The sequence below is a fragment of the Pagrus major genome, chromosome 17 (genome assembly GCF_040436345.1).
Source record: "Pagrus major chromosome 17, Pma_NU_1.0".
Classification (NCBI taxonomy): Eukaryota; Metazoa; Chordata; class Actinopteri; order Spariformes; family Sparidae; genus Pagrus; species Pagrus major.
In genome coordinates this window covers 5,721,870-5,741,126 of record NC_133231.1, presented here as the reverse complement: position 1 = coordinate 5,741,126, position 19,257 = coordinate 5,721,870, and the positions used below count along the sequence as shown (strand labels likewise).

At 41.3% G+C, this 19,257-nt stretch overlaps 1 protein-coding gene across 4 annotated transcripts in view; it reads left to right on the top strand.

The window, feature by feature from the left end:
- The window catches only part of oxr1a (oxidation resistance 1a), a 166,679-nt gene that overhangs the window by 110,149 nt on the left and 37,273 nt on the right, over positions 1 to 19,257 (top strand). For all 4 annotated transcript variants that reach the window (XM_073484848.1, XM_073484847.1, XM_073484850.1 and 1 more), the window contains one exon: positions 7,295 to 7,377. In XM_073484848.1, the coding sequence (XP_073340949.1) occupies positions 7,295 to 7,377 (83 nt within the window). The remainder of the gene's footprint in view (positions 1 to 7,294; positions 7,378 to 19,257) is intronic.

Genomic DNA, 19,257 nt, shown 5'->3' with positions numbered 1-19,257 from the left:
AAAAGTAACCACTCTCTGTATCCCTCTTCATCCAACACGGCGCCTACTTGTCAGGATAAGAGCATTGACAGTATTTCTTTTAACTATGTTATACTTGTGTTCCTACGAACAACAGTTACTAAATGCAAATTCTTGTAGCTGCATGAACACGGAACGACCCATCCGTTACCCAACCAGATGTAGACATCGCAGCCTTTGATATCCATTTTCTGACCCTTGCTTTGTCCTCCTCCCCATCTCGTCAGCCTGTCACAACACATTTTGCTGTCGAGGCAGAAAAGCAAATGGCAAAGCAATATTATTTTGTGTTGTGAAACAGCCTTATTATCTCTTTACCTGACATTCATATTGAATTTCTGATTTAACTAGCTAGCAAGTTTATTCTGATTTGAAAATTTGTCCTTCAAAGGCTATTATGAACAGTGCCAGGGGGCTTTTGATGTTGTTCAATGAGTTTAATGCCAAGAGATGTTAAAGCCAAAACTTTATGTGCATTGATGTCCAGAATTCCCATAATGATGTGCTGTCATTCTGTATGAGGAAATGTATCAGCCAAAGTGTCTGATACATAGCTGCAGTTTTACATACAATGAGCTTGACAAAATAAGAAGTGCAACTAATAAATCAATTTTATTTTAACTGATTTAAAGGTCCAACTTGTATGCAAGTCTCATTCCCAACTTGTCAAACACTGAGACTTTTTGATTGTAGGTCGGGTTGGCTGCCATCCCAAAACATGATTATTTGATGAGTTGGGAATAAGACTCAAAAATAAACTTCCTTACAAAGTGGACCTTTTAAGTAATTAGTCAAAAAAATAGAAAACTAAGCAAAATACGGCCTTGCAAATTGTCTAAGCCCGTGTCCTATTTAAAGTTCTCATCTTGTCTCAAAAACAAACACAAATACTATTTAACACATGTATAACATGTTTATAATAATATCACTGAGCAAAAAGCTGCACATCTGCACATTGTAAAAAGCCCTAAGGATGGCAGTGTCAGGCTGTGGTTTAATTCACCACTGAAATATCTTAACAACTATGGGATGGATTGCCGTGATTTTAAGTTTAGACATTCTTGGTCTCCAGAGGATCCCTCAACTTTTCATCTAGCACCATCATCAGCTCCACATGTTTTATTTCATTTGTAAAATACTTTGGTTTATGACCAAATACCTGCAAAACTGGTTACCTTCCCATCAGCCTCATCTGTACTTTGTGTTAAGGGCAGATATCAGCATGCTAACATGCTAAATTAAGATGAACATTACATGCTAAACATCAGCATGTTAGCATAGTTATTGCGAGCATGTTGCTGGTGTTAGCATTCAGCTTGAAACAGCACTGGGCCTAGTTACAGCCCCACAGAGGTGCTAGCATGGCTGTAGACTCTAGTTCTTGTTATTTGATCAACTTTAAATGATTATTAGAGGCATTTATGGATAAAATTATCTTATCACAGTATATGTAATTTTATATCCTAATAGACCACCAGATCAGTCTGTTTTAGCAAATCTAGCTAATTAAAAACTAGGCAAATTAAGATACTTCACATTGATGAAAATATGTAAATCCAATGTTAATTAATTTGCAGCATTACCTCCTATTGTCCAATATGCTGTAGATGGTAATCAATGGTAATTTTCTGAATGTCAACTAATCAATAATTCAATTAATCTTTTAACACTAAAATGAACAGTATGATGCAAAAGTCCTCAACAATGACCACAGAGTCGACTCACCAATTCTTGACACAGTCTTTGGAAACAGTAACTATTGTAAGCTTCAGAAAATGCAAAGATGGTATGTATAGCATTTCTAGTTTATTGCATTGTATTTCACAGGTATTTCTGTTATTGTGTCCTGTCTGTGTACAACACACTGCTGAGCTCTGTCCGCCCTCCCTCACAAACTTTTGAGGACAGTCTCCAGTTCTCTAACTAGTCCTGCACAACACCTGTTCAGTGTGACAGTAGTGCAGTGCTCTTGCCTCCCCTACTGTTTAGGGCTTTTCTAAAAATAACATCTGGGGAGGGCTGTATCGCCAGCAGGCAGGGAAAACAAGGGAGCAGAGGGAAATTGGCTGCTTGTGTATTCTATCAGACCATAAGGGAATGTTAGTCAGATAGTTGTTGACTCTCCTATTCCCTGCCTGCTTCAGTTTGTCATAGCTGTGTATAAAGCGAGGGGGAACTATATATTTAGCAGCCATGATTCATTGTCAACAGATTGCACGGGTACAGAACACATCATGTTTATAGAGTCAAATACAGTAGCATTTGCATTTAGCTCGAGAATCGTCCAGATTTTGTCCATTTCTTGGCAGGTTTTGGATTTGTTACAAATTCCCAAAGGTGTACGTAGTTTCTGTGTGTTTTTAATGAAGACACATTTCATTGGTTTTTTTTTCTATGGATATCCATCAGCAGATATAAAAGAGTGACTGGAGCTTTGCTCTTCCCAAGCTTTTCATGGTGATGTCCTTGCGTGAAATTGTCGGTGTTTAACTGCACAATACTTTATGAATAAGCCATCCTTTTTTGGAGGACAGCGAGAGAAAACCTATGAATGCATACCTTTTTGAAAGACTTTTTTCCCCCTCTCTCTGAATAAAAGATAAAACAGAGTTTTTAATTATCTTTTTCAATATGTTCTTTGTCCTCGAGAGACTTCATTTCAGAAATATGTCACTCAGCAGGGTGTTTATCACAGTTTTCATGTCACAGAACCCCACGTAGGCATATTAAACCATGGAGATGCAGAGATTCAAGAACACATACTCTCTAATTATGATCATTTGTAGTGGCTGTTCACAAGGGCAAAAAACTTCACCCTGATACCTACTGTGCTCCTGTCTTTTCCAGGGTTGTGTTGCCTGTAGGCAGTATGGTGGACCATTGTCACGCATTTTTTGTTAAGTTGCTCAGATAGGCATGACTTCTTGTGACTGTTTACATCCCCGATTTGGTGAGAGGCAGCCTTTGTTTTTCCCGACACACAGCAGCTCTTTTCCGTGTCTGAGGGAGTCGCACAGCTTCTCTCACAGTTGACCCACTGTAATTGTAATTCAGCTCATTAATGAGCCAAGTAAAATGTTCTTTATGGGAAATGACAACAGTAAAATAGCTTATGCTGTGGCAACTGTTGTCTTACTTGGTTGAACAACAAATTAGATAACTAGCGACCTCGGCTCACCTCTGTAAGAAAATTTTCCCACAGTGCTGTTCAGCTGAGATAACTGGGTTTACTTTATCTAGATTGGCATTGGCCACAGGCCCCATTTCTTCACGCCTTTCCCGTGCAGCCTCTGCATCTCCAGATTCTGCCATTTTGAGCATGTTGTATCACACTGTCTCAATGCATGACGTGCAATGTGTTACTGCTATGGTAAAGAAGCAGAGTCTGTGTGTCAGAACGGGAAAAAAAATGAAAGCTGAAATACTATGTTAGTTTACTGATGGTAAAAACGTTCTTGACTGAAAATCAAAATTCCAATACATCACTGGATGCGGCTGGATCACATGAAACAAACAGGCTGTGATTTGTGGACTTAAGAAGTAGCTTCCCTCTAAAGAAGCAGGGATTATTTAGAGACAACAGATGCTCCTGGTTGCCTGTGGAGTGGGATGAAACTAGAGCCTTTGTTACCGAAGATGCCCTGGTGTTGAGCTCCGCTGTGTGTCTGGAGTGTGAATAAAATGCCCATATCTTGTGCCACCATCCATGGTGAGGTTTAATTTTAGACCAATCACTGGCTCCCCATGTGCAAACACCCCTGCAGCTGCTAATGCATATCTGTTATTCTCTTTTGCTCTCTGTCACTCTCTCCTACTTCTCTCATTCTGTATTGTTGTGAGTCTGATCTTGTGTTAAACCTGACTGTGCTCAGCCTGCACCAGTTTAGTGTTTACAGATGTGTAGAAGTATATTAAGCCACAAGAAATAGCAAAACACTGCACAAATCTTTAAAGTCTTTGCGACCCTGCAGCTAACAAAGCAGATCGACACCTCCGCTGTTTACTTAACGCATCGGGTAACATGCAGTCTGCCACACTGCCATGACCTGCAATTAAGCAGAGACATAGTGGATTATATTTCATAACAGGAAAACGTGGAATCACAGTTATGATGTGTTGCCTTTAAATAGCAACCAAAACGCAATCATCCACATCCACAGGCCGGGTTTGTGTTCTCCCGCTGAAAGTAATCATCCTTCCAAGGTTTTCATTTGGATACTGAATAATTGATTTGGCACACGCCCACAGTTTGTGCAGCCATTGTGTTGTTTTTCAACACAACTCCTTTTCCAAGGTTTTCATAGTGCTACAGGTTATTTTATGCACTGACCCTGCTGGGCAGTGTTGGCAAAATCAAATATCATCATAATTCTGAGAGAATGCCTCCATATTGAATAAAGTACAAATAATCTGGAGATGATTGTTGGGCTTTTCCAATGATAATAAACACAAAGAATTTTGAGAAATGATCACTAGTAATGCTGATGACCAAGCAAACCGTGACATTTATTGTTGGATTTGTACTCCAATACAGTGGTTCCCAACTTGGGGATCTAAGGGCTCATCCAGGACTGTCGAGGAGAAACAGCATAGATCTTCTACACAGAATTTTACTTACTCTTTTAGACTTTTCTCAAATCTTGGCTTTTGATAATCTTGCGAAATACTGAATAGTTTCACCTTTTTTGGGGTGCGAAATCATCAATCACAGAACAAGCTGAGAAGAAAAAAGAACACAGTAGAGGTATTTATGGGTCTGAAATGTTTGATCAAATCTGATACGGACCAGTGAAAAACCTGCCTGGACCTGATGTGCTTGGATTGGTCCTCAAAAAGATGGACCTGATCCAAAGAAAACCCAAGCACAGTCACACATAATTCCAATAGACCTGATGATAAGGAGACCAGATCCAAACTGCAGTTGACCTGAACAGAGAGAATCAAAAATACAGACAGCAGCATGATGAGCTATTAATCGTAAAGCATCTAGGGTTGGAAAGAGCATCAGTATGATGATGATGAAACAAGTGAATGTAAAGTCCCAAAATATTTATTTTATATGCTTCAAAGACTAATTAATAGAGAGGTGGCTTTTTTTTCACCTCCTGCACCCACAATAAAACCTTTTGTAGCCAACTGTGCAGCATTTAGACAGAACATGACCATTTTCTAACCAATTTAACCAGGGCTGTACCGAAATGGTTTTGAGCATCAAAGCTTAATTTATACCGTGGACATTTTAACCATAATTCATCAGTTGTCTTCCCTTGATAGTTGAGTCTCATTCCCTGGTTGTTTAATGCCGACGCTGGCTGGGACAAAGCTACCAACTCAAAGTGTTGGTGTTTGACGACCTGGGAATGAGACTCAACAATTGCTTACCTTCAACAGGACAGCAACATAAATTACATTTATCTAACCACAATAACAAAAAATCTATTTCGGCTCCAACACTACCATAGTAATTTACTTAGAAATCATGTTGTGTATCTGCATTCACTTGGTGGTCTGCACTCCATTTCTTTATTTTACTTTATTATACATAAATATATTGTACTTTATTTTTATTTTTGGGCTGTGATTAAATATTTGAAACTTCATTCAACAACCTCAATAGAAGCTTTAAAATGACATGTGTAAATCAATACAATAAAATAATTGTCATGTAAAAAGCATAAATCCTTTACATAGGCCACTGATTTCCTTAAATATTTTCCCCTGCAGTGATTATGAGCTGATAGTATTATAAACAAAGACTTAGAATGTATCTAGTCTCATTTGACAACATCAGTATGATATCCATAGATTTCATGAAAAGTAAAATCTACAGTATCATCTTTACAAGACTGATATTTACACCTGAGGCAGCTCTGATTTCCCCTCCCCTCTCACTTTCAGCCAGGCTGTCCTGAGCCCCAGAAATAGCAGCACTGGTGTATGACTCATGTTTTGAGCTATCTGAGATGCCTGATGAGAAAAACACAAATAAAGGGACTCATTAGTCATGTGCAACACCGACAAAAGAAAGATGTTTAAGGGAGGCTTCTGAGGGCACTGGGTCAACTTATGTCCTGTATAAATCCTTCATCAAAACTCCTCGAAACCTCTTCAGTCAGTACCGTTCTTGGCCCTCACTCCCTACACTTCCAATCAACACTGCCTTGCACATTATTCCACAAATCCATTTGCCCTTGTTCTCATAAGTCAAAGACGACCAGAGTCAGCCCCTAATCTAGATCTTCTCCATTCCCAAGAGTCCCCCTTCCAGTTTCTTTTATCTCCCATCCTATCTTTTGCCTCTCTTTCATCTACTTGCTTCAATATTCCATCCACCCACTTGCCCTCATCTCCATGCTTTATCCCAACCTCACACCACCCCCCAGCTTCCTTATGTGCTTTCTTGCATAGATTTCGGTCACCATCAACCCTACATTAATGTGTCCTGTATATGCCCAAAACCAGCCATGTCTTCTATATGGTATTCCTCTTACTCTTAGACTAAAACCCCCAAGCTGCCAGCTGTTTCATTCTCTTATTCTCTATCTTTGTCATGATTCCCCCAACTATCCAACCTGGATCGTCACCCTCTGCCTTCTGCTCAGTCTTGTACCTTGTAGTAGCGACTAACTTTATCAGCTCTTTTCACAGAAAGTAGAAAATCTGGATTATTCTTTTGAAAATGGCTACAACTAAATTTCTGAACCTCCACCCTTTTCTTCAGTTACCACTTCCCTAAACTACATCCCCCTATTACTCAACCACCATTTAGCAGTAAACCCTCCCTTCTCCATCCACCCTCTGGTTCAGCCCCCACTTTCCTTTCTTCTCCATCTCCAGCTTTAGCACCCCCCTCTTCCCAACTGAATCCATCTTCTCCTCTCAGGCTCCCATCCAGAGCAGTAGTGCCCTGATGGAGGTCGGCCTGATCTCAGTCTGCTGTGAGAGGCAACAGGGAGGAAGGCAAGGTGAACTGGTTTCAACGGCTGTCATTGCACCGCACGGCAGGCGAGGAGGAAGAAGACAGAGAGAGAGAGGACAGTGTGATATAGGGAGAGCGAGGGCAGGAGGGTAGAAGCAGAGCGAGAAGGAGAGAGAGGGAGGAGAGAGAGATAGAAAGTGGTCCAGCGCTCACAGCTCACATCGCTGGCTGGCTGGCTGGCTCGCTCACTGTTGACGAATGAGCTGTCTACCCACGGGGCTGGGAAACGGCAGCTTGTGACAAGCTGGGGAGAGAGGAACATGAATGTAATGCGTACCTTGCCTCGCTTGCTTTCAGATACCGGCCAGAAGAAGACTCCAGAGAAGAAGGATGGGAGGCGCATGTCGTTCCAGAGACCCAAAGGGACCATTGAATATTCTGTGAGTAATGCACAAGCAACTCTGCTCTTTCTGTGTTAATGTCGCTGTGTGTTTTTGATGCTTTCCTGCTCCCGTGCTGCTGCTGCTGCTTCTGTGTGTGTGTGTCTGCTGCTGGTGGTGGTTTCTGTAGCTCTGACTAGCTCCAGTAATATTCTAGCTGTAGCTGTTGTGTTTGTGTGTTGTGAAGGCACCGTGTCTGACCATGCTTGGTAGCTCATTAGTGAGGGGAGAAGCATTTTGTGGATTTTGCCAGTGTAACACGTGTACCTCATTCTCAATCTGTTTACATAAAGAGGACTGTGTGTGTGTCTGTGTAGACAGACGTGCAGGGTAGCTGATAGAAAGCTCATGGAAACAGTGTATCCTCTGTTAAAGAGTCCCTGTGCAGCAGCACAACGCTCAGCTCCATTTTGCATGTTGATGTATAGAAAGGAGACAGTAATTGTAGCAGCTCCGTATGTATTCCTCCAGCTGGCTCAGAGCAGGACAGACGAGCAGGAGCGCTGGCAGGATGTGTATTTGTTTTTCCATTCGTTCTCTGTGCCACCTATCGGAGAGCATTCCACCACAGAGCTCGCTGTGCTTGCGAATGACCTTCCAACTGCGTTGTCATTTCTATTGATTTAGCTGTTGTGTAGAAGAAGGGGAGGGGGGGTGAGGCGATTGAGAGAGAGAGAGGGTGAGTTAGCGAGAGAGGGCTCTGGTTCCCTGGCGTGATCTGAAAATGGAGCCTGTCTCTGCTTTGCCTGGTTGTGTTCTTCAAATGACCCTCAAATCCAGCTGCAGTCAGACTGCTTTTCCTCGCCTCTCTCTCTGCGTGGCAACAGTGAGGAGTGGGATTGCTGTGGCTCTGCTCCGGCTGTCTGCCTGTCTGCTGAAAGGAGAGGAGGAGATGAAGGGAGGAAGGAGAGAGGAAAGGAGGGGGGGGGCAGCCTCTCTGTGGTCTCTCACTCGTCTCTCACACGACATTCCAGTCTCTTCTCCCAAACTCTTCTTTTCTTTTCCGATTTCTGGCAATTGTTTTGCAAATGAGTTTCTCTGGGTTTCGCTCCTGGCTCCAGGAGCTGCTGTAGGTTTTGTGATTGGCTCCCTTTCCCCCATCTCCAACACCTCAGCAACACCGACGCCACCTCCACATCCTCCGCCTCCCCAACCTGTCAGTCATCCAAGACTTTCTGATTGACAAGGCCCTTGTTTATCTTGCTGATGTTTGAACAACCTAAACCTCAACAAGATATTTGTCAGAGCCCAAACACTGTGCCATGGCCATGATATGAGCAGAAGGGCCACAACAAGTCAGCAAGATGGACAGAAATGTTTGTGGTAAAGAAAATAGGGAGAAATGTAATGTTTACCTTGGGGGGAAAAAGATTCATATCTCAATCACACAGCATACCAATCCTGTTCTTGTCAGCCATCGCTCTTTCCTCCTCTTTACCCCCCACCCCCACTAGATTGCGGCTACTGTGATGGATGTATCGAGCACTGCCGATAATTGTGTCCTGTAATCTGACATGCTGCAGCGGCACGTAGCGACGAGGCTTAGGGCCACGGAGAGCATTTAAGGCGGTATAACCATGCCTCCCCTACACTGTGACAGACACATGGTCACCAGTGTCCCAGTGATTGAGAAGCAGCTTTATCTTAAACTCATCTCCCGCACCGGGGGGACAGCCGGCGATGTTTTCTTATTTCGCTCTCCGGCAGATAAGTTTATCATCTATCGCCTGGCGCCCCCAGGAAAAAGGAGGGTTTCCTCTTATGCCGCCTTATCAATACAATCTCCCTCCCTCTCCCTCACCCCTCTACCTCACAAACAGGGTTCTTTCTCTGTCCCTTTTTTTTGGTATTGAGAAATAACCTGAGCAGCTGCAACCCATCTGCCTAGACACTGATAACGCGAGTCTATTCAGCCAAGTCCAGCTATTGGCTGACCTGATTCAATTAAAAAAGTGTTTGACGTGTGTGGGAACAACAGAGATAGATGAGGAGACAGAAAGACGTAGATAGAGAGAGGCAAAGAGCAGCATAGAGGTGACCCTTTTTTCTCAATGACTGGATGATTGGATGGCCAGTCAAAGTCAAACTAAAAGAAGAGCTGAGAGAGAGTAGGCTGCAAATATCAATCTCCAGACGCGCCAGCTTTATCACACCGTAGACATAGATGCTCGAGTTGGGATGCTATTTTGGATTTTGCCCAAACTCCAGGGACCCAGAGGATGTCTTGACTAGCAAATAGCTACAAATAGCTTTAAAGGAAAATTCTGGTTTATTACAACTTTGGTGTTAGTTTTGAAGCTTTGAAACTGAAGGAGTACACACACCTATTTTTGGCTCGCTGAAATACATCAAAAAAAGAATGGGAAAGCCTCACAACTCATCATTTCAGTTTAATTGCTTTGGCCATCATTTCCATTGGTTATACAAACAACATACTCTCTAAGGTAAGTGTGATTGATCTTGTGACATGGTGACATCACTACAAGGAAGTCAAATTGGGGAAGAAACAAGTCAGATGGTTCAAGAAGGGTTACAGGTTAGGAAGGTTATCCTGGGGTGAAACCAAAAGCATATCCAAAAAATAATCCTTCACTACACAGGAAAACTGAGCTCACATTTATGGGTAGGTGGAACCAGGACGTTGGTCTCTGAACTGAAATGGATGTTCACAGCAGACGGTCTGTCTGATATCACCGTGTTGGTGTTGTTCCTATAACATCATAATTAATGTTGTTCCAGGACCATCATTTCCACTGACCAATCATGTTGTTTTGATGTCATAGCTTTGCAACCCACAATGTTGTTGTTCATGATGCTCCAGGACCATCATTAAAACTGACCAAGAAGCGACAAAGCCTGCATTTGGAACAAGCCATTGCGACTGATTGGGCCTCTCAGGACTCTCACCCAGGGGACAGAGGGTTAAGACCTGTCTGATCAGGGCATCATAGTGGCACAGGGATTTTAAGACACTAGTGATGACTACATCCCCAGTTAATTACCTGGTCACCTCTCTACTGCTTGCAGTCAAATGGAGGCATAGATTTCCCACAAAAGTACAGCAAGATAGTTTTTATCACCCCTCCAGACTTCTTTTTTCATTGTTGCCTCATTCAGAGATCCTAGCAATTAACTTGGAGTTTAGTGTCGTCATAACCAAAAGCAACCATGGCCAAAACTACAAAGATAACATCCACTTTGTGATATATACCAAACTTCTTAAATGTTGAGTCATGTTGATTTTTTTGGCCTGAACCTCCCAGCCCACACTCTGTTTCAGTCTATTGCAGTGCACTCAGTAAAACTGGCACAGCAAAGCTCTCATTACATTTTGTATAGTGACACTCGAGAGCAGTTTTTGGGGGAAGGACTGTCTGGATTCCAATTTGTAGGCCTAGGAGGAAAGGAGAAGGTTGTTAGCATTCACGATGTTGTTATTCTTGCCATCAACATGATCAGTCAGATTATTATTATATTATTAGCATTATAAACTGTTTTCTAGTGGGCTGTAGTAAACCAGTAGTCATAAAAATGTGCATTCATTTTTACAACTGGGTATCATTTGAAATATTTGGCCATGCTAGCAGCATGGCTCTAGGGATGGCAATGTCGGTCAGTTGGTCGGTCCAGACTGAAATATCTCACCTGTTGGATGGATGATGATTAAATGTATGCAGACATTCATTGTTCCCAGAGGATGACCCCTAAAGACTTCCCAAGTGCTCCCATGAAGATGGAAGTTTTGGTTATCATGTGAAGTATCTCAACAAATACTTGATGGATTACCAGGAAATTGGTAATCTATTGTGACTCTTCTAGTGCCATCATCAGGACAAAATATTTAATTTGTCCGATACTTTGGGATTTTGCTTTCTGACCAAATGCTTGGCATTAATGACATTCCCATCTGTCTCAGCTGCATTTTGTATGCAATGCTAATTAGCAAACGTTGATGAACATTGTAAACAGACGTACCTACCTATCAAACGTTAACGTTGTCATTTTGCACATGTTAGCGTTAGCATTTGACTAACAACACTGCTTTGCCCAGGTTCAGCCTCACAGAGTTGCTAGAATGGCTATAGACTTTCTTTTTTTTTTTTTTTTACAGAACTCTTTCTTTTTTTAAAAGGCAAATCTATCATTGTCAAGTCTTGTCAAAACACAAGAAGGCATAGAGGAAGTTCCTCAGTGAAAGTGTCTAAAAATGACAATGAGTGATTTAAATTGGCAACTATCTGATTGAAGGATGAATTAACAAGACTATAATTCTGAGCAAGCATTCAGTGCCAGCTTTCTGTTATTGACAGTCTTTGATACTTATTACTACAGGCTTGTTTCAGTCTGTACCAGAACAATATTGAGGTTTAATACCCAACTACCAATGTTTGCATACACTTAATTTTCAGTTTTATAAATGCTACTCTACTGTATTTGATCTACAGTAAGATTCAGATCCAGTGTCATGATTGTACCAGATGTGAAGAAGGTTAAGGCTAGCCATGGTCTGGCAGTCACATCAGTCTGTAGGTTGAATGGATTTCTGCAGGGCTTAGAAGAAGCATGGCAGGCATTAGAGGACTTGTGGACATTAGATGAGTCATACAACTCACCAGGTGTGAGTGCATGTGCAAGACACACACATCAGCAGCAATCTTAACTCTGCACTCTCCTGACAATCAGTCACTCTGTTTACATTATTCACTGTTGGGTAGGAGAGGAGATCCCACTGTTTGATCTCTTTCTCAGCTCCCTGTCTGTGAGGAGGAGAACAAGTCAATGGATGATGAAGGAATGATGGGGTGTGTGGTCGGCAATGTTTAAAGGTATGGAGGAGCAGATAGAGGGGAATGAATGTGGAGAAGATGGAACCTGATGGATGGGTAGCTTGATGTATAAAACAGCAGACATGACCCAGCTGTCAGCATCTCACTATCTTAACTTTCAGTCTTATTTGAACATGCTATGAGCTGGGGCCTGTATTGATACTGGTTGTTTCAGTTGTATTGTCATTTGTGGGCATGTACTGCAGGGGTGATCAATTATCACAACAACAACCTCCCTGGTACCTATGATCTCCATAAAACCAAGGGCAGAATCAAAGCTGTAAGCTGACTTCTTATTTTTAGATTTATTTTTAGAAACTGTATCAACATTTATTTTGTTAGTCAGCCAAACTTGAAAACACGGTGGCTATAATCTGGTAAACATGCAACATAAAGTCACTCAGTCTCTATTCTTGGCCAAATATTTTAGAGAATCAAATGCCACTCTGTATCATTTTGATATTTAAGAAATTAGAGAGGATTGCATGTTTTTGGTGTTTTAAGAAGACCAACACAGTGGTATGGCTGTCACCCAAAAAACAATCAAATAAGTGTGTGTGGGTCATTTCCCCACCCTATAGGTGGAGTTTGTTATCAGTCAAGTGCTGACTGACAGCAAATGCTAGTAGATATTAATGTGATGTACTTGAAAGTGTAACTGAGGGAATCTGATTGTTTAATCAGTTGTCCATTCAGTGTGTGAAACTGTAATTTTAGCTAACATTAGGTGATCGATCACCGAATTGTGATCGATCTTTCAGACTATTGTATTTTCATGCATATCATAGAGAACGCAGTATTAAATGTCTTTCTATATATGTATGTATATATATTTATTTATTTAATTTTTTTGCCAGATCGCCCTCCCCTTTATTTATTTATTTGTTTGTTTGTTTGTTTGTTTGTTTGTTCTTTTGTTTGTTCAATGGTGAGGCGCAATGCACACCTGCGTAGCTGTACCAGAGTTAGCTATAAACTAATTTCGATTGGTGGTCCATAGGTAGGAAACAGATAACATCTAAAACAGCAATTTGTCATTATCACCATGTAAGTGGGAAATAGCAGTCATCACTGAAAATAGTTACCTAGTTTACCTTTGAATATAATGATTAGGAGTTTCCCAGTAACCTTTTACTGGTTGTCTTATATGTAATCAAAAAATGTTTTAGACATTTTTTTATGTTTAATATAACATGTCAAATATCCATTCGCATGTCATTGTAATCCACTCAGCAGATGTACAGTTTATACTGTAATGTTTTTTCCCCGCTTGGTTGAACAAATACAAAAGTACTGACCCCCTCCCAGAAATGCGTATATGTTCTGGCAAATCAGTGGCCAGGAGGTCAGAGCCTGGCACAAGGGATCCATCAGAGCTTGAAAGTGAGACCCGCAAACTTGTTTGGTGTCCCCTTAAAAAGGACAGAATAATGTGACTCTCTCCCCCGTCATTTATAGAGGGGTCTAAATTTAGGTCTGCAAACGATCAGCAAGGGTGTAGTTGCACACAATAGACATGCCATTAGGATAGTAACGACAATGTCACCATGGCAACTGTCATGCTAAACCTTGGCTTCACCCTTCATTATAAAATGAGGAGCGATAGCTGCTTTGATAGAGCATTATGGGTGATTAAACCTTACACTGATGAGTTTTATTTCCAGTTTGATGACAATACAGTAGATTCATGGTGTTGTTATGGTGTCTCTTTTACTCTTCTCCCTTTTTCAAATTTTTTTTAGTTTTTCCTCTCTGTGACTCATCTCCTCATTTTTCATTGAGAAGCCGAGGCAGTCTCAGTGCAGGAACAGGTCCTACATAAAACTGTAGCTCAGCCAACATCTGTTAAAGGTTACCTTTAGACACCTTTCTGCTTAATTATCTGACCAAGGAGCCGTAGCTATGAGATTGCATCTTCTTCCCTTGGTTGACCTTTTGCAGTAGCACTCATAGATTTGCTCTCATGTTCCATACTTAATGTTCTTACCAAGATGCCAACGGTCTCTTTAATGGAGCTATTAGTCTTTGGCTGTCCGGCCCGACCGCCTTTGCTGAATCTGTGCGTCCTCTTCTGTTCAACAAGGTGACCATTAGCTAGATGTCAGTCACTCTCAAGATGGCTGCCACGGCCTTCCTCTACCCTTCTTCTCGAAAGGACAGATGTCACCCAAAGAGGAAGGAGCTTAATTATTCATCCCCACTTTGAGATGAATAATGGGTATTATTGATTCGAAGGATAAGAAGATAGGGTTCACCTGTCATTAGTGGCTATGATCCTGATTGTGATAGCTCTCTTTCTCCTCCCCTCCCTTCCTCGTTCTGCTGTCAATGTGTCAATAACAGGTCTTTATCAGTGGGTCACATTTGCATGTCCTCTGCCACTTAATTGAGTTAGAGACGGCTCCTCTTACAGTACAATCAATGGCTGCGCATCATGTGTCATTTTAGTGGTGCCTTGGTGGTTCTGTGACATATGAAGCTAGCTGTGTTTTGCTTATATTACTTGCCTATTTGGGACAAGTGATTAATAAAGCTTAAATGGCAAACTTGAATCATACTATTATTACACCACATTAGGTGCCAGGATCAGCCCACCACCTGGCCTTGCCAGTGTTTACTTCTTTGAACACCAGATATTTTTACCCATATTGATTGGCTGAGCTCTTGATACAGGAACGACCAGAGCAGCTATTTGATACTAGAGCCAGCAGCTTTCATAGGTCCGGCTAAGCTTTCAAATATCTGGTTTGTAAAGGAAAAAGCAGAGGTTTCTTCCACATAAGCCAAATATGTGACCTGCTGTTGCAGAATGCTCAAGAAAACCACACAAAACAGTGTTCTAGCTGTAAATGTCCTGTAGACCTGAATGTCCTATAGGCTAGCTTTGTGCTGAGCAACACAGGAGCTATAAAGCTAAAAATAAATAGTTCATGGATGAGACGGTAGCAAATAGGACCAAGGGAGAATCGATGCTCTGTGCTGAAGCCGCCTAGATGAAGGGCTCTGACACTGTAGGAGCCCTGCTGATTATTAACTCTTTTCATATTCCTACTTTAAGGACTTCAATTTTCAATCATAAAACACCATCACACAAACACAAATGCTGAACAAGGGACTGTTAATAATTTGAAGATGGGATGATTGATTGTATATGACACACAACAGTAATAATTTTAAATGGTTAGGCTATACTTTGAGGTTATTATCCTGCTTTTTATGGCTATGTTGTAAATACACAGCAACTGCGTGTTTGTACTCGTCATCGTAGTGTCACAGATACTTTGCCACTCTGGGTCTGATCTCTGCTTCTGCGTTGAGACAGGATATTTATCAAGGTGACATGCTGTTGTCTGAATGAGCAGTACGACTCCCTCTACAGAGCTGATGAGATGACAAATCATGGAGGACCTTGATACTGTCATAGGATGTCTAAGAGCAGTTGTTAATAACACAGTTAAGAGGAGATGTTTGAGATGGGACACATAACTGTCACCTGATCCTCCTTATGTCTTGTTCGTGGTTTTGCTTCAGTAGTTTCTTTTATTCACTAAGGTGAAAGGCACCAAGGTATTTTTTAGTTTCCGTCATCACACTTCCTTGTCTTTAGACTATATTTACTTGCATTGACAAGCTCAAATTCAGACAAATCTGAGCTCAGTGAGTATTGATTCTTATCTTGGTTTTTAGATATGACATTTACATGAAACATAGATCATCTGCATCAGTATTGATCAGCTTTGAATCCTCAACATCTCAGTTACTCTTACTACTCTACAGCAGAAATAAGCATGTTTACAGCCTGGCACAAAAAAAATGGTTTTGACTTTTATAGTTTCCTTGTTCATGACAACTGTACAGGGGTGAATTTGTATATACCTCACTCATTTTAATTATGTTAAGGCTTAATGTTATGTATAATTAAGGGCGCTAGCTTGCTGGTAGCTGTCTAGCTAGTTCTCAGCAACCAGGGTGATGTCATAGAGGCTATGTCCATATTTTATAGCATCTATCGGATGAACCCAGTTTGGTTTGCTGGATTTGGCTTCTAAGTCTGATCAACAGTAAGTAATACGGCAGTATCAATACAACGGTACTAACTGCGTTTTTTCGCTCTCCTCTGCGACAGTGAGTTGACACGTGCACCTCTGTAGTGTCCATACATATTCCAAACACACACTATACACATGCTGTTATATATGTCTTCTAATTAAAATCTATAATTTTATGCCCTCCATGTTGTATCAATTTATCCCCATGGTATCAAACATGGTATCAGTATTTTTTCAAGTTGAATACAAGTTGGATACGACACCTTGTGTCATATTAACATGCCAGTATCTTTCTCTCAGGGGTATATTTGATACAACACATAAGTGGCATATTTTAAGAACCTGATCATGACGTGCAGCTTGAATGTATCTTTGTGCAGTAAGTGCAGTTATATTATGTTGTTGATGGCAACCCTGATTATTGAACTCAATAACATGGTGTTAAACCACAGCACATAATATAATTTGGACACAGGCTGCCTTAAAATCTAGGGTAGCCAGCTGTAAACTAGTGTGTACTGTTCAACCTCACCTATATGAGTTTCTTCTATTAGTGAAAGGTCTACAAGGACACCAGGAACACACACTTTGGTTTCTCAGTCCCTCCATTATTGAATTGAATGTGGTCTGATGAACAAGCAGTGAAAATCTAAAGGTATCAAATTGTATTTTGAAATATGAAGGATGTCTTCTAATTTGATTTGTTGCCAGAAAATGATCAAATTAACATTTAATCTCGCTGGACAATTGAATTATCTAAACAAACTGCCATTATTTTGTATTTCCACTTTGACCCTTCAATAAGATCTGTCTGTGAACAGGGCAAAAATAGACACATATGTAGATGAACAGGTGGTCTATGTGTGAATCTTTCTCAGTCAGATCAGTCATTTTTCACTTGTCACTTGCTACACCAGTACTGATGAATAATAAAAAATATTTTGTTTGTAATCAGTGCCTGAATATCCATGTCTGTGTTTAAAGGGTAAAGGAAGCCTAAAGGTTTGCCTATGGTCTTCACTTTCCTTAAATCCACTGACATCTATTTGCAATCAGTACGCACCTAATCTACCTCCTCCCATCCCATCATCAGCTGCAGTGTAGCTCTCACCATGAAATCTCTGCAAGTGAAACTGTCTCAGTCAGCCCTGCAGAGCCTACCAACCAAATCCATACTGCACAGTGCATCCCTGCTCTGCCTTGTTCATTGTTGTCCAAACAAAGTTGCACACATTGCTGAGTCAGGGAGACTGTATCCCAGCAGCGTGACTGACCTCGTATCTGATTAGTTTGTTCCCCCAGAGGGTAGGGCATCCAAACTCAGTATGGCCTGCAATCTGGGCCTTGTTTTAGCACTCTCAGCCCAGATTTTTCTAAGCCTAGCTAGTTCAGTTGTCATAGTCCAGTCCAGTACAGGAAGAAAGAATTTATAAGAAATAACCTGTGATGGTGGGACAGAACTAGCTGTTTCTACTGTATTTCTGCCATCATTAGCTAGTTTTTTTATCATTTACACAAAGAGGGTTTTTCGCAGAGACATATCTGTGTTGTTGCATGTCAAGGTAGTCCTTGGTCAAGGCCACTGATTGGAGAATCACCCTAGTGGCATGTTATGATGGTATGAGAAACCGAAGTATCCAGACGAAACCCCCACAAGCACGGGGAGAAAGTGCCAACTCCGCAAAGAAAGGCCATGCCCCAGCAAGATTCCCCAGCAAGAGGACCCTCTTGCTGCCATACCTCAGCCACCAAAATGACTGGACACTTGTTTAAAGTTGTGTAAGGGTCTATTTTAACCCAAAGCATGTTTTCCTAAACTTAACAAAGTGTCTTTGTTGCTGAACGTAACCAAACAGCGACTGAAAACTGAAAAGAAACGGAAAATGATAAGTTGAAGCTGATGTGAAATGGATTTGTGCTGGAAGTACAATGCACAGTCAACATGTCTCACTGTTTTCTGCAGGGGTCTTTCAAGTTTGAATGACTAGTTTTCCTGCTTTTTGCTGGGAATGCACCACCATCTCTTACTGGATCAGAAGTGTTTTTGCCTCGACTAAGAGGAAATATACTACATATTTCATTTAAAGTCAAACACTGATTTCTCTGAAATGTCACCTAAATGTCCATCCTGTCTCAGTCCTAAACTGGCTACCCACAGCAGCATTGCTCCTGTCGTCAGCCTTGCCTCAGTCTCCAAATTCCTCCTCTGTCCCATCCTCAGAATAAACTCAAGCTAACAGGCTTAAGAACACAATTTGAGTATTTGTGCTGCTGAGTGCTTGGTTCGCTCGCCTCTCTGAGCCACACATTCTGAGGATGATCCCATATGGCTCTGTTGTTCCTTCTAAATCAAGTACACTTTATATATTTCAAATAGTTGAAATATTAATTCTGTTGAAAACCTAATCTTAGCCCAAGCACTCTTATCTCTCCGCTACTGAGTTTACTAAGGATTTTGTGTGTGAAAGATATGAAAGCTTCTAATATTTCATTTCACTGTGACTGTCAGTTGCTACCTAGAGACAAAATGGTCTGTTTTTGGAGCTGAGTTAGTGAAGATATAGTAGTAGATACTTACTGTGAAACATTCACTGGTTGCTAATGGCTTCTGAGTTTCTGAGTTTTCTGCTTCTTCCCCTCGATGTTGTTATCTGTTGAGACTTGATCATGATCCTGATCATGTCATGTGTGACTGCCTCACACACAATGATTCTGTGTTACTAATGTTCCAGCTTGTCTGTCTTGGTTCCCCTTCCTCAGCTACCTGTCTGTGACTGTACTGTCTGTCTGTCTGTTTGGGCAAGAATATCCTCCTGGAAACAATCTGTCGTGTCAAGAATTTGGAGAAGCTGTCATTCCTCTGTGTTTTTGTGGGGCTGTTGGCACGCACTCTCACACACACACACACACACACAAACACACACACACACACACACACACACACACATGCTGAGCGCCACTGAAGCAGTCCCATGACTGTTGCACTAAAACACACGGTTCCATTA